Genomic DNA, 16,279 nt, shown 5'->3' with positions numbered 1-16,279 from the left:
AGATACCATTTTATTTCTCCCTTTCTCCCTCAGGGAAGCCACAGGACATAGTAATCAATTTAAAAGGTCAAAACAAGCAAGGTCAAATGGCTTAATTTACTGTGACTATTAATCTCTGTTACATTCATAAACATTTTTCATATGGGAACTTATCTTTCCACTCAGCAAAGATGTGGAGGCTTAGTTCCCTCTCTTTTTTCTTATCTCCCCTTTTCCTCTCATTTTTGTATTTCCATTCTTTCATTAGTGCACTGTCATGAAGTATTAAATATATGGAACTCAGAATCGGGCCCTATTCTATGTCTTAGCTAGGGTAAAATGCAAGAAAAGATATGGTAACGAAATAAAATACCTGACCTCTAAATACTTAAAATTACTTTATCTCTCTTCTATTTCTTACCTTTTTCGTGTCCAAACATGAAAGATTACCTGAAATATCAGCTAAGCAGGGAAATATTGTCCTAATAAATGAGCATGCAAGTATGTGCCTGGTAAGTTATTTGATTAAACAGGAAGGTAGAATAGTATAGATATCCACAAATAAAGCCCCAAATCTAAATGACTGTATCGTTAGCTCATTTGTAAACTGTTCCAGATGTAAGATTTTGGCAGCTTTCCAGTAGGCTGGCTGCAGTCTGAGCTTTCCTGCATCCGCAGTGAGAACTGCAATGCCTGACTCTTCAAGGAAAAGCTCCACAAGGCTGATGACAAATTATATAAAGTAACAACCTGCCTGCCTGGCAAAGAGAAATCCAAACAGATCCCCGGGCAGAGAATGCCCTTTTTCCTGGGGCTAAGCTACAGTCGTTTGACCTGGAAGTGTGATCGATCTGCATTATGCATCACCCGGTGAAAGCCCCTCTGAGGAGATCATTTAGTGATCATATCAGGGACTCCACTGCTAGAGCCTTGGATGTTATCTGGAAAAACACGAGAGACAGACGACTGGCAGGTGAGAAGGACATTACATAAATATATTTTAAAATTCATAAGGGATCAAAACCTATAACAGTAATTAGTGGTATCATTTGCATATGTATCGGTGTAGCCTCTGAGTATTTCTCCAGCCTTTTGTTTGTGTGTCATGTTACATCTGTGCGGTGCCTAGGGTGGAGCTGTATGTGCTCCTCTAACTAGATGAGACAAACTTCGGTTAAAAGAAAAGCAGCAGCGAATTTTGGTTCAGTATTATGGCACAAACTCCTCAGACTAAAGCGTGCTGAAGCATTTTATTTTGCTATTGGGTCAGAGCTTGTGCTTTACTGCCGTGATGTGCTTCAGTGAGTTGCGTTACGGAGCGTTTTGTAGCCAAGGAGTGTGTCAGTTGGAATATCTGGGCTGTGCACTGAGCAATTACTGGTATTTCCTCTGGCAAGGATTTCAGTACTGTGCACTCCAAGTGAGTGTCAGGTATGCCAGAGCTAGGCTTCTGAGATACAAATTACCAGCCATCTATATAGTTTCAGTCCACATTTTTATTTTGACTTGCAAATACTCAAAAACTCGAGTCAGACCATCATAGAGGGTTGGAGAAGAAGATAATTTAACTCACTTTATTTTTCTCTTCTCTTATTGTCTGTCAGATGAATGCTTCTCATTCACCCTGCTGGGGTTGTTACTTTTATTTTGCAGCATTTAGAGGTTTCAAAGAAGTCAGCAGAAATGCACAATGGGTGTGACTGCCAGAGGGATCATTTTGGTTTGTTTGTATACTTACAGTGGGGGTGGTTTATTCCAGGGGGAGTGAATGAGGGAGGAGAAATGTGAGTAATGATAAGATCAAGAATGAGATGACCAAGAGGCAGACTTTATGGTCTACTAATGTAAACTGAAAGTTTACATCACTCTCCTGCATTTATGTTTTGGAGAAATAAGAGTAGCTAAGTGCATAACATTTAGTTGAGCACTAATTCCAAAACTGATTACATTGGGTAATCAGGCAGTGAGTGGCCATTGCCTATAAAGAAACACATGGGCAAAAATCTGCTCTGAATTAGACCTACTCATAAAAACCTTGTTCTGCCCACTTGTGTTAGTGACTGGATTAATTCTGTGCCTGTTCCCATAGATGGCAAAGGACAGTGAGTTTCCTAGGCAGAGGAACTCAGCTTTACCACTATTTTACAGTAAAACCTCATGGTCACAGGAGATGGGGGCATCACATTTACTTTAGTGCTCAGTAGGTGGTCACAAATATGGCAGTGTCATAAAAGCACTGGACATTAACCTCTCTCCACAGCAAAAGGAACTGGGCAGACAGTCCACTTCATCTCTCAAAGGTGTGTTATAAAACTGGGTGTCTTTGGTAGCCTTAACCACTGCAGGGCATGGAGCAGCAGTCACAACACAGGTCCTGATGTTCAGGACATTTCTGAAACTTCACTGGAAGAAGCACTGAGAGGAGAGAAATTCTGAGTGAAAAGGCATGGATGTTAGACAAATCTATAAAAGGGGGCCAAGTCAGCCTTTGTTTAATCTGCATGTTGCCCAGTCAGCTAGACACTAGTTTACCCTGACATTCAGTGCCATTCTACCTGTTAGAGATGTTTATGTGAATGCTTTGAAGTACGCTTTTTACTTTATCATTAAGTTCAGAATGGCATTTGCATCAGCAGACTCCAAGTACCTCTGGCCTGTGTCCACGTACTACAACTGCTACCAACTGTCTTCTATAAAATTGTTTTCCTCTCATCAGCTGACACAGGACAGCATATAATGATATGTAATTTATACCTTCAGAATGTGACCTACATATGAAAGTATGCAGATTTTATCAGGATACAAAGAAACCTTGATAAATGTATATATTTAACCTTACATATGATTATCAAATATTTGGAGGCTAAACAACTGCTAATTATATTTCTGGAGATTCTGTCACATTCCTAGAAACGGGGAGTGAACGTGAACCCTTTAGCCCCTTCAGCTGCGCTGATAAGGGTCGGCATGTTTTTATTCTACTTGGCATCTGGTTATGAGCCATCACAGCTTTTATCAATACAAGGCTTAGATGTTAGAGGACCCTTAAAAACAGTGACAGTTCCATTTTCCAGGCTGTGCTGGTGATGTAGACTTGTCAGTCCACCAGTATGTTTGGGCTGCTGTCAGTCACAAGATCCAAAAATCATCAAGCTAAACCCCCAATAAGAAGTACAGCATGTAGTTGGAATAGATATCAGGGTGTATTCCAGAAAATACTTCATGAACAAGAGATTCAGGAAGAGAAACAAAACAGCAAGTTGTGTTGCTGTTCTGTTTGTTCTCCAGGATATCAGCAGTTTAAACTGCTGACTACCTGAAAATGGTCAAGAAGGGTCATGACACTGAAAGGAGAAATCCTCTTAGATCAGCAATTTGTGTTATCAGGACATGCCTTTAAAAAAAAACCCACATTATTTGCAAAAGAAAGAAGAAAATATGAAATATGTAGTCTTCATGGCATATTCAAGACAAAGTAAATGTTTTGCCTTCAAAACATCCTTCTAGCCTGCGCACAGAAGTAGCACTTCATGAAATATAATTTGATATCATCATCAAACAGGGAGTACTATCTACTTGCTAAGTAGGAAATATATCATGGAAAATGTTTTTTCCATTAGATAAGAATGGCTGGAGAAGAAAAGACTTTGGGAAGACCTCGTAGCAGCCTTCCAGTATCTAAAAGGGGCTTACAAGAAAGCTGGAGAGGAACTTTTCACAGGGGCATATAGTGAAAAAACAAGGGGTAATGGACTTAAGCTGAAAGACAGTAGGTTTACACTAGATATTAGGAAGAAATTCTGTACTATAAGGGTAGGGAGGTGCTGGAACAGGTTGCCCAGAGAGGCTGTGGACTCCCCATCCCTGGAGGTGTTTGAGACAGGGCTGGATGGGGCTTTGAGCAACCTGGTCTAGTGGAAGGTGCCCCTGCCCATGGTAGGGGATTGGAACTAGATGATCTTTAAAGTCCCTTCCAACCTAAACCACTCTATCATTCAAGGATGCTATGGTCATGTAGTCTTACTGACACAAAAGAAAGGGAGCAATAGTCCTGTGCAAAAGGTATCAAAAATATTTGAGATGCTCTTATTAAAATTGTATGGAATTAAATGACTGTAGCTAAAACCACTTTGATTTTGAGTGGGTGCAGTAAAGGAATGCAAATGAATGCGGACCGCCCTCTCAGATCACCTCTGTGTGCTCTCCTACTCTGGGCACTGTAGAGCAGCATCCTCATGTTGCTTTCGAACCCCAACACCAGGCCTGAGTTACTGCCTGTGCCATCTTATCACGTGGCAGAACAGCCTGTGGTTCAGCCTGCTGGGGTGGAGCACACTCGTATAAATGTGGTATATTATTATACCATATTGTGATCTATTGTTACTGTTGTATAAATTTGGTATGGCATATAAATATGGTGTATATTTACAAAACACCTGTCCTGAGGAGCAGTGAGCTGCAGCTCAGCATAGTCACATCACAGCAGCACAGATCATGGTTTTCCATTCTGTCTTTTTACCTTCTTCTCAGTTTATGTAGACAAAGAACATCTAGACACATTTATAGTCATATCTGGTGATCTTAAAATGTGGAAAATTATTCATTAGGTAAATCATTAAACATTTTCAGTTTCTGGGACATCTAAAATGCTCAGTAGAGGTGAGAAACAATTTGGGGTAGTGGAGTGAACAGCAAAAAATGACAAAGAATAAGACTTAAGTTTAGAGAGCCCCCAAATAGGCAATATGAAAATTGTAACTTTTCTTGTTACTGCATTCACAAGAAATAGATATATTTCCTTTGGAGTTCCCAGTTAATTCCTCTTACTAATGTCAGACCACATCCTCAGCTGGGAAGGGAAGAACATTCTGGCTTCTTCAGTGGACAGACCTCCCAAAGAGACCAGGATTTCATGCACAAGAAGGGCAGCAGCACAGAATGAGGTTTCACAGAACAGGAAGCATCATTCTCAGCTCTCAAATGCACATGACCTCAAAACATTGTAGACAGATTTCTCCTAGTGCCTTCACTGTTGTCTGAATTTGCATGACCCAATATAGCATTTATCTGCATTGTACTAAGAGCCATTATGTTCACCATACAACATGACTAAAGATCCTGGCTTTTTCATTTTCACCAGCATTTTTTGGAATACATGATCAGACACTGAGTAAAACTGACTGCTAATGTGCCTCTCTTTTAAAAAAATGGGGTTGTTTTATGGTGCAAAAGTTGCATTGTCTTCTGAAATTCTGGTATCATAGACAAAAAAAAGAATGTGTAGGTAGTCTGGTGTTGGTGAATTACTGACAGTTTTGCTGCAGTAGCTTAGTCATTGAAAGTCTGAGGTAAAACATTTTTTTATATGTTATTTTAAAAATAAACTTTCAGCTATTCTGTTTGAAATTATATTGTTTATTTACCTACTTACCATCTCTCATATTCAACTGTCATTTTTTTTCTAATTTGAAGTTCACTAAAACTTCTCAACATGTATTTATCCCAGAAATTAATTTAATTTGTACCTTTTAGCCTACTTAAGTGGGCTTTTGCCACCATTGTTTTTCTTCGTTTTGTTTTTTGTTAATTGCCAAAGAAATGCTGAATTACTCAATTTCCAAGATCTGTTACAGACCAATTCTCATTATGCCTATTTTGCTAGTACTTGAATCATCTGGAAAGATTCTATAAGTCTGTGTAAGTTGTTGATAAAGATGTAGCCAGAGAGAGAACTCTGGGATTGGAGAAAAAGTAATCCCATCAAACAACTCATTTCCATTTAGATTCCTTTTAGAAGACTATCAGTCAACTTCCATCTAGTTTTCATGGTTTTAGTACAGGCTAGGTTATTTTTGAGTCTCCTTATGAAAATTTTCTCTGCAGGACCCTTTGGGTAGACCTTTTATTCTTTAATTTATGATGATTAGCTAGAATTATACATTATTTAAGCTTTTCTGTCTACTGGCCATTATCAATTTGCAGGGCTTGTCTAGGAACACTGTGTGCATCTGCTGCCTACTCTCTGTTCTTGTTGATGCCTAATTTGTTCTCCATTATCAACATCCCTATATTTCCACTGGATTTATAATTGTTGTTTTCTCATATACTTTGCTCTTACCTCTGATGCCTTAAAGCATACCCATGTACAGATTATGAAGTCTGTGAGTATATATATATATTTAATAATTCTTAAACATTTCCCAGATATTGCTTATACTTCAAAGTATGTCTGTAGCTATCTATAGCAAGTAAAGGAAGGAAAGAAAGGAATTTTTATCCTTTGAAATTTTTTTAAGCCCCAAGTTAAGGTGAAGAATTTTGCACTGCATTTCAACTGTCCCCAAAATTTATGCTCATGCAGAAGAGAAATTACTTCTTGAAGTGTTTGCTTTGTTCTGAGATTGGAGAAAGATTTACAGTGTGTGTAGGTGAAATAAGGTCTTAAAAAATGGGTATGTTGCAGAACTCAAGACCACTTGATATATAGTTTCAGATATATCACTGTTTGTCTCTATCAGCATTTTTAGCAAATTACTGACCCCCAATCTGGAGACAATCTCCAAGAGGTTTGGTGCTTTACTCAGGCTATTATGATGTGGAGCATGATCACCTATTGATTTCATACATATTTGTAAAGAGACTGTAATTTATGGAAAAGAAACAGGAAAACAGTAAACAACAGTTGTCTGATAACTAAAGGAGCTATATCTATAATAAAGCAAGTGTAGCAGCACATCTAGTGCAAAACAAATGAATAATTTATTTTGGTCGAATGATTAAATATCATTATCATATCAAGTCTCCTCCCTTTGAGAGTGCTCATGAGCTTTGCTGTTATCCATATAATTATTAAGCAAGCTTATAGTGTAAGCATGTTTTTTTGAGAAAACATCAGTTTCATTCTTGTGGTTTATTATTCTTCACATCTTTCAAATTCAGATATCAAATGAAATCAGAAATAATGTATTTCATAAATAGCACGTGCTTGTTTAATTTTTTTAAATATTGCCACACTAAATTCCAATATGATATATAGATTATGCCTTTTTTAGCATTGGTGTTTTTATCAGGGAATGACTGTAATTCATTTAAGGCAAAGTCCCTCAGTCAAAATACTCATTCAAAATGGCATTTGGAATTAAATGCATCATTGGATTCTTGTTCCATGTTCTTTCTCTTAATTTCTTAATCTCTACATGTAAATGTAGAGAAATTCCAGAAAGGTTGTAGGTGCCTGTAGTGAAACTGGTGCTGTTTATTTCTGGCTACTGGAGTGCCTTGTTTCCAACCCTCTCATGCTTCTAATTTGAAGTCTAATACCAAAAGAGGTTGGAGCTCTCAAAGGGAAGAGAATGTGTGCATACTCTGTCACTTTGCCTGTTTGTAATAAATATTTTCATACGACAGAGATAAATTGCACTGTTGGGAGACTGGACAATTGGGAAGTTTTATGTATGACTTTGCCATTTTCCTCCATTAGTGAAATTTTAAGCATTTTTCTCATGGACTTCCACCATCATTTCTATAGTCAGGCTACAAGAATGGCACTGTTTAGTCCAAGTTTACAATAAGAACACAGTATACTAGGCATATTGTAAAAGTGGTTGCTACAAAATCCTCATGCATTCAAATTTCAGCAGCTGGAGAGGATTATGGAAATACACCCTTTTTTCAGTATTCTGGTTTTTTTCCACAGTCCTTGTAGCCAGTTTTAGGACTGCAGCAATCAGCTAGCAAGCCCATGTCCTGTCCTGACTGAGATTTTAGGGATGTGCAGAAGAAGAATCCAGTCCCTGAACACTTCAGCAATTAGGAATTTTTAGCAATAACTTCCCTGTTTTCTTGGGGACTCTGAAATGATTCTTTATTAGCATGGGCCAAGGAAGGAGGAAGCACACCCAGAGTTGTCCACACATCATGTCCAAGAGGAACTTAGTAATTGTGTCACTCTGCAAATGGAGAGTGAGCATCCAAATGAGAAAAAATATCACTGTTCCATCAGGAAGCTTGGACAGGAGTGGAAGGAAAAATGCAATGCACCTGGCAACCACCTGTTAGGAAACCAGCCTCATCATTTATACTTTTCAGCATGCAAGGCTTGTATGCAGTACACGTTGTCAAATGGGGATTAAAAATGAGTGAGAAAGGTGAAAAGTACGGTCTGCTCTCTCCAGGCCCAGTTTTATAATTCATCATTGTAGATATTGTTAAACTCTAGACTTAAACACTGGATAGCACAAGATAAGCAGCATTGTGTCTCTTCTAGAAGTCTAGCCTAATGACAGACAACCAGGAGGCCTCATCTTCTCCTGCTCTTTGAACATTCGTGTGCACTTACCAAAAGGGAAGGCTCACAATCCCCAGACCCATCTCCCCAGACTGAATATTCTTTCGGCACTGGGCAGGCATTTTACACATCTAAAAGACCACTATGTATTTGAAACATTACTAAAAACTGCTGAAAGTGCTGAACTGCTTTGTGTCTGATTGTTTGGAAGGAATCTTGCTCACAAAATATTTCAACTGCTACAGTTCTGCTAACATCTGGACATCTTCTTTACGTCAGAGGTGGATGATGAGATCCAGATGCTATGACTTACTGATGTTTTCATTAACTTCTTAGCAGTTTTGTCTTTGTTTTGTTTACCAACTGCAACTTCTTAACTCCAATTCACATATGTGAGTATTACTGGGGAGAGCAGGGAGAAGAGCTGGAAAGGAGAGGGGCAGCCAGAGAAATTAAATTAGTCTTTGGCCTAGATCCAAAACAACTGATTTCTCTTATTACAATACTCTGTTCCAGGATATGCAGTCTGTGGGAAGGTCAGCCCCAGATGATAAGAAGCATTTCACCAAGCTGCTATTTTCAGTAAAAATGAGCTATATGATTTGCTAATTATGTTCTAATTTAAGAGTAAACATATTAAGCTATGAAGACAACAGGAAATAAGGATGTAAGATAATATTAATGGCAACCTTGTGAACTTTGGATTTACAATCATGCCTAAACCTAATTGCTATATAGAGCATATTTATTACTCTAAGGGAATGCCACTATTGGAGCAGACACAGGAGGGAGCCTACTTATATTGTAGGCTACACATTAGGAACTCACTGAATAGTTCTTTGGCAACAAACGGAGTTTAAAAAAAGAAAACGAAACCAGAAAAAACCCCAACATATTCAAGAAGCTGTATAGTATCTTGGTGACAACAAATGTCTTATACATTTGCTAATTTTACATTATAGAATTGCTTTTACAATAATTTAAACCATTTCCAAAGACTAGTTCCTTCAGCTTTTCCCCACTAGTGCTGGCAGAACAGCTTTCCTTGTGGTGTACATCCTATTAAGAGGTTGAAGTGAATTTTCAAAAAGTGACTAAACTTGCATTTGCATTTTATGTAGCTATGTACTTAAATTTTTTGAGGGGATGAAAGAGAGAGAAACAGCACAGCACATTGATTGCCTGACTGATCAATACCCTTATTCACTAATTGTTGCCGTACCCTTAGCACTGTGAAAGAAATTGAGATCAAGTAAATCCTGTTTCGAAGACATTATAATCTGTTAATCACTGTTAGTGCTCAGTAGGAGGAGGTAAATTCAGAATCCATGTAAGTATGTACTATGTACCCAAACAATGCAGCAGCTGCTCAGACCAGCACAGGCTGAGAACTTATTGATCCACTGAGCTTCCTCCTGCACTGCCATGTTCACCAGCTTGCAGCAATGTGGGAAAACAAAAAATGGGCCAGATTATCCCAGTGATGGAAATATCTCCCTGTACTGGAGTTTGCTCATTGATACCAGTATTTCCAGACTGTGAGAAGGTCAGTTAGTTTATTTTTGGAGTTAGGGATGTGTTTGTCTGAGGGTGAACATATCTGTGTTAATCTTACACAGAGGCAGCTAATAAAAATAATAGGAGAGGAATGTTTAGGCAGATTCTACTTCCAAGTGGTAAATTAAACATACAAAAAAAGAATGAACAAAAGAAGTTGATAACAGCTAGCCAGTCAGTCAGTTAGTTGGGCAGCAGAAAAAAATACAATGGCACAAGTGGGTAATAAGATCTGAGAAGCAATTTTCAATGTAATATATTAAAAAGTTGTGACCAGATGTGCAAAGATGCTACAAGGTAAGATTTTATTTAATTCATCCTACTTCACAACCAAGTCTCTTGTGATTTGACTTTAGATGCATCTTCAGTTTCTCATGTTCTCTTATGTGAAAATAGAATAGAACCTATCCATGACTTTAGCTTTTGGATTACACTGTAATAGAAATTAGAGTTTATGTTTTGCAGTTTCTCGCAAATAGGGATGAGAGGTTGGCACATTTTTCTGAGGGACCTGAACTAATAGAAATTGATTGCTGAAAAGGCATGGGGATAAAGGAACTCCACATTCTGCTTTTCTCTTCTTCTTTCACATTTTGAGGTCTCTCCTGTGTACCAATACAATTTCATTTGGCAGAGAGATAAGACAGAACCAATACAAGGCAGTTCAGCTTTAGATGATTTTTTGTTGATGCTCCAAAACGCTCTTAGTCTCTATCAGTATTCTGTTCAAATTTCACAGCATTCTTTCAGAGTTTATGCAAGAGCTACTTGATAATGAAGTTCTACTTTGGCAGCCATCCTGCAGTATCAAAGTATCTGCCATCTGAGCTGAAGGAACAGCTGGCCTGCTGTGGTGAGCCATAGGCAAGAAGGGTTTGGCGTATAACTGCCTGTCACTGCCAGTCACAGCAGAAAACCTCAAGGCAATTAACCAGTACTGGTCCATAAGATTGAGGAAAATAGAAAATTGTGCTTTCTCATGTATATTTAATATATCATTAAATGTACAAGATGGTCTTTTTTGCTTTTACTTTGTTCATTAATCTGATGGTCTTCCAGGTAGCTATCTGTGAAATATATAAAAGAAAGTGTGATTTCGAAAGGCTAAGTAAGCAGTTCACTTCCATCCAAGATTCTTGTATAACACTTTCTTGTGCTTTGCAATATCATTTGCACATCCTTGCAGTCAGTATTCAGAGCTGAGGGGACAGAGACAAGACTGTGAAGTGTTCCCAGAAGGCTGCTGCAAAAGTAGCCTGACCTCAGTCTTATATTTTCTCTCTGTATCTGCTTCTTGTCTATTTTTCCCTCAGTGAGGTACACAGCTTCTTTGTGTGTTGTGCTTGCCTTGATATACTAGCTCTTACCGTGCCTACTTCTCTTCATCCTGAACATGCTCATTTAAAGATGGTAAATTAGATCTTCAAGTATTCATCTGCCATGTTTTCTCTGATCAGTTCATCAAATATTCCTGATTTTTGTTGAACCTCGAACAGAGACGAAAAGCAAAAAGCTTCACAATGCAAATGAAAGCAACTTTTCTGAGCAACCTGATTAAGACAGTGTTTGCTTTACTATCAATTAGTTTGTTAAAGAGTGCTCAGTAAATTGGGGGGAGATATAAATTTGAGTGATCTTGCTACAAGACAGATTAAACTGAAAATTTGGTAGGTTTCAAAAAGCTAAGAGACCTTGGATAATAATTTTGAGGACAGTTGCTGAAGTCAAGGAGGACACTGGTTTTGTTTCTTTCTGCTTTTAATTGATGACACAGTGACAGAATTTAATGTAACAGATCTGAAGAAGAAAAACTGTTGTCTTTTTCCTAACATGAGGTGCTGCCTAAAAATCTCTCATTGTGCAGAACCAAGACAAACAGGATTGCAAGCATACATTTATGTTGATGAATTTGTTTGTTTTTCTGCTGCAAGAATTTGCTGAATGGACATATTTACAACTTCACTAATACAGAAGTGCTGACCATATTCTTCTGCACACCACATATTTTAGAAGCCTGAGAACCTAATGAGGCTTACGGTATTGATAAAATCCAGACATTTAATCTTTTAGCCAGAATTAGAGGGGTTTTTTCACAGTTGTAGCAACAAAGAAAAGGAAGATGGTGTTTCCATATGATATTTTCAGTCTAGTAGATATTAGCACATACAGTGCACGCATACATACATACATATATATGCTTCTTGCTATGTTGATTACTCTTCTGGATTTCTACAATAAAGTGAATGAGATAGGAAGAATTCTTAGGCAAAAATAATCTCATACTCAGAATTTTTTAGGTTCTCCACTAAGATTGTTCCTTGCCTTTAAATCTAATTTTGGGGTCATTCCAGAATTCCCTGACAGCTCTTTGCTAGCTGACTGTGAGTTCATTTTTTTTCATCTCAGATCATATGGAATAGCCACAGTTCCCTTTCTGAGGCCAAAAAGAATACTATGATCAGCAGCTCTAACCTTCTACATAATAAATCCCATAAAATCTCACACAGTAACTTGCACAACATCTGAGAATTCTATATGTTTCATTTTAATTTATGAGTTCAGATATCTATTTTCTGAATTTTCATACTCTAGTAGTAACCTCTGTAATTTGATTTTGACTCTTGTTCACTGCAAGATGAAATTATCTGTGGTCTGTTAGGACCCTCAAGCAAGCACTCAAATACTTCAAGCGAAGGAGGGAGGGAAATTCAAGGGAGGGAAAATGACTGCACAAATATTTATCACTGGCATCAGCACAAGTATTACAGAAACACAGATTCCTTGGCTTATTTCCCAGCCATGGCAGCTTTTAAGATAACTTGAAGCCACTTTTCAGTTTGAGTCTGTTCTTTGAAAGCACTTGATAAAATCTATTCTATTTCTTATGGGCATATGTTGTCATCTATAGGCTTTAAGGTTTTGGCCTGCAACCTGACAGAGTAAAATATTACCTGTGTTCACTTTGTACAATTTCAAGAGAAACCTCCTTCTGTACCCCTTAGAAATGTCGTAGTGCAGTGAAGTATATGCACGGTCATGTTCCATGGTATGTTAACCTCACTGAAGCTGACCAGTGTATAATTATGTTATAATCCTTTGGAGATTTTTTTCTTCAACTGAGTATGCAGAACCCCTAAAACAATGGACACCCAGTGAAAGTGGAAAAATTAGATATCAGACTAGAAATTAAACATCTCAATTTGTTGATCAAATCAAATTGCTACTGAGCTTAACTTGGAATTTTCTTCAGTATCTTGTAATAGGCTATTGGATGTGAATCAATAAAGTCAGATGATCTCAAATGGAAATACTTTCCCATTTCAGAGAATTTAAATAGCTTCTATCTTACTAGGAGTAAGGAATTTTGCTGCTGTGAAAGCAACAATAACTTCACTGAGGAAAGAATGTAGTGCAACAGAATATCAGTGTATTGAAGATAGGTATTTTTATGAGATTTTAAGGACCGTTAAAAAGGTAGTCCACATTTCTCAATCTTTCCAACTACTATGAGAAGTAGAAATTATTTTACAAACCTAAGTAGAAATGCTTGTGCCATGTACCCTTACACTTTACTGCCACTGCAACATTTATGGGTGACCATAAAACCTAATTCTTTTCCCACTATCCCTCTCTCTGAATTCCTATATTGCTCTATCATCCATCAGATCTATGTGTTTAAGAACAGAAATGACAATCTCCTCTCTTTATTTTTTTTCCTCAGACTGCAAAAAAGAAAAATGATCGGTGAGAAACTTGTCTTACTTCTTTCACAAGTTCATCTTCTTCTTCCGTGTTTTAATTAGTACTATTTATAATACTTCTTTTGCTCATAAGACATCTTATATTGTAGTGTCATTGGGGTTAGCATCCTCACACAGCCCATTTGAAAGCTGAAACCAGTAGTTTCTGATCCCTGAGCCCACCACTGCTTTTAATAAGATCTACTGAAGCTGTTAGGAATTAAAGGTCATTACAGCTTTGTGTATATTTGGGCTATTTGGCAAAATTAGCTTGGCATGGTGGCCTGATGGGTAATGATGAGCACATCTGGTTCCATTTCTTTGGAGCTACGACAGCAAGATGTAATTTCAAACATGAGGTTTCAGTATTTACCACCTGGGGAAATCTTCACAGGGATTTAACTCTTCTCTGCCCATTTTAAGATCACTCACTCTGGTTCTTCCTTTGTCTTCAGTGCATCAAACCATTTAATTCCCACCATTTCAATTTTCTGCCAGGGGCCAGTTCACAACAAGAAGTAGAAAATTGTTTGTGACAAGGATAGACAACACCATATGTTCATGCAATGTCTGGAACAGGTGCTGGGCACTAACTTATACATCTCTCCATAGAGTGACAGTGCCGTAAATGAAATTTTGCCTTAGGACAGAGGTTCACAGCAATGAGCAAGCCTGACTCTTTTTTGAATGGCAGAAAGCTTACATAATGTATAATGTGTTGCAAGAAAGAGATCAGAATTAGACCACTAGGAAAATTTATTTTTAAGAAGTAAGAGTATTTAAAGAAAATATTTAAATAAAAATATTAGAAACTATGATTTTTTAAAAATATTTTAAAGACAGTTCAATAAAAATGTTAATTCCAGTACCACAAAAGGCATAGCAAAAAAAAACCCCACACAGATGACTATAGTACAGTTTCTTAGTTCTTAAAAATACACACAATGAACTTTATTACAAAAATGGTGTCAAATTAAAAATATTACTAAAACCTACTGTTCTGTACATCTTATACTTTTTAATTATTTTGTTCTTTTTTTTTTTTTTTTTTTTTGGCTGGTCATAACTCATTAAATTAAAAGGACATGAGTGGAAATGAGGAGCAGCACAGATGTTTGGCTATACATAGGAGTACACCAGAACTTTCATTGATATTTTTTCCTGTATTCTCAAAGAAGATAAGGTTAGATTACACACCTGCTTATTTTACCACTAATGCTTACTAGAAAGCATGAGAAATACTAGAATACTATTCAGAACTATAAGAGGAATTTATAAAAGCAGGAATAGTTTCATGGGACCAAAATTAATTTATAGTTGTTCTTGAAAACAGACTGCATTTTGCACCCAGACAAGTGTGGGCTTTTTATCTTTTGTTTCCTCTATTTGTATGTTTCTAAATAACCAAAGAGCTGGGGAGTGGAAACACCTTCTCCTGTACATTTAACAGCATAACTAAAGTCTCCACATGGATTTGTTCTCTGTTTTTTTCCTATTTGTGTAAATGCTGGCATATAATGAAATTAAAGGCAAGACCAAAACAAGCACTTGGTCTTGAAGCAGAAGGAAAGTAGGGTCATCATCATCATCACTCTTATGGGTAATTCCATGAAACTGGATTTGACTTCAGGTTCTTAATTGCCATCAGACATCTGATTCCTCCTGGAATGTCGCAAAAACCTGGAGCTTTTAGCAGTAACATTCCCCAGGCATAGATTTTTGAAGAAAGCTAGAACAACAGAATACTGATAACTCATACAAAAAGAGGAAATGGAAATAAAATTCCTATACTGAGACTGAATCTTATATGCTTGACTGACACATGCTCTCCCATTTGCCTAACACTTTTCAAAAAAATTCTCATGAAACATCTTCAATCTGTCCAAAAAACTAGTCTCAGAGGAATTTGTGTTGTCATCCTGAAAACACTTCTTGTACTTATGACTACCACAAATAAATCAGTATACCAGAGTTAAGTTATAATGAGAAAAAAATCACACTTCCCCCCTCCCCTGATGTTTCATTTGTTTACTAGATTAAATTTTTCTACTAAAAAGCCAAATACATTACATAAAAATACTTATTTTATGGGTACAGGATAATTAATACTTGGAACTGGTGAACTGGCATAAGCAGGAAATAAACTTTGCCTTTTCATTAGCAGGACACCAATTTCAATTGTATTTAAATTTTCTTCACCATTAAGGAATTTTTAGTATAATTCACAGCTTAAGTGAGGTTGGGAACATCATATAATCCAATATGTTGTGTTGAATATTGCAGGGAAGTCCTTCCCCAAAATATTTTTCCTTTTCTCACAGACTCAATCTGAAGCATGCCATGCACCATACTGTAGCTGAACAGGTTTTCTTATCAAAGAGAGCATTGTTAATTTTAATGGAATTACAACAAATATTCAATAGCAAAGTGATAGTAACACTAGAAGAAACCCACGATACATGAGCAAGTTTTCCTTTTCTCTTGCCCAGAATCAATACAGAAAGTCCTTTCATGCTGGAAGCCCCATGTGTAGTTCTGCTGCCATTCCAGTACTCTACATATGTACACAGAAATAACACTTCCAACTTTGAAATGCAATTGTCCAAGGAAAGACCAAGAAGAAAAATCTGCACATTCAGCAGTTTTTACCTTTTACACCTAACATAAGACCACCCTTTCCAGAAGAGTCTTACTTGCAAATTCCATGCTGTTCAGC

The 16,279-nt window shown here is 37.3% G+C and overlaps 1 protein-coding gene across 8 annotated transcripts in view; it reads left to right on the top strand.

The window, feature by feature from the left end:
• The window catches only part of DLC1 (DLC1 Rho GTPase activating protein), a 219,937-nt gene that overhangs the window by 119,689 nt on the left and 83,969 nt on the right, over window positions 1-16,279 (top strand). The window contains exon 1 of one of the 8 annotated variants that reach the window (XM_017744516.1): window positions 679-952. The exons of the other annotated variants lie outside the window; for them this stretch is intronic. Within the exon in view, the coding sequence (XP_017600005.1) occupies window positions 838-952 (115 nt within the window). The 5' untranslated portion in view covers window positions 679-837. Of the gene's footprint in view, window positions 1-678; window positions 953-16,279 lie in introns of those variants that run through there. 8 annotated transcript variants of the gene reach the window in all.

The sequence above is a fragment of the Corvus brachyrhynchos genome, unplaced genomic scaffold (assembly GCF_000691975.1).
Source record: "Corvus brachyrhynchos isolate BGI_N302 unplaced genomic scaffold, ASM69197v1 scaffold17, whole genome shotgun sequence".
NCBI classification, from domain to species: Eukaryota; Metazoa; Chordata; class Aves; order Passeriformes; family Corvidae; genus Corvus; species Corvus brachyrhynchos.
The sequence above is the reverse complement of the archived record's forward strand: the minus strand, read 5'-3'. Positions and strand labels throughout refer to the sequence as shown.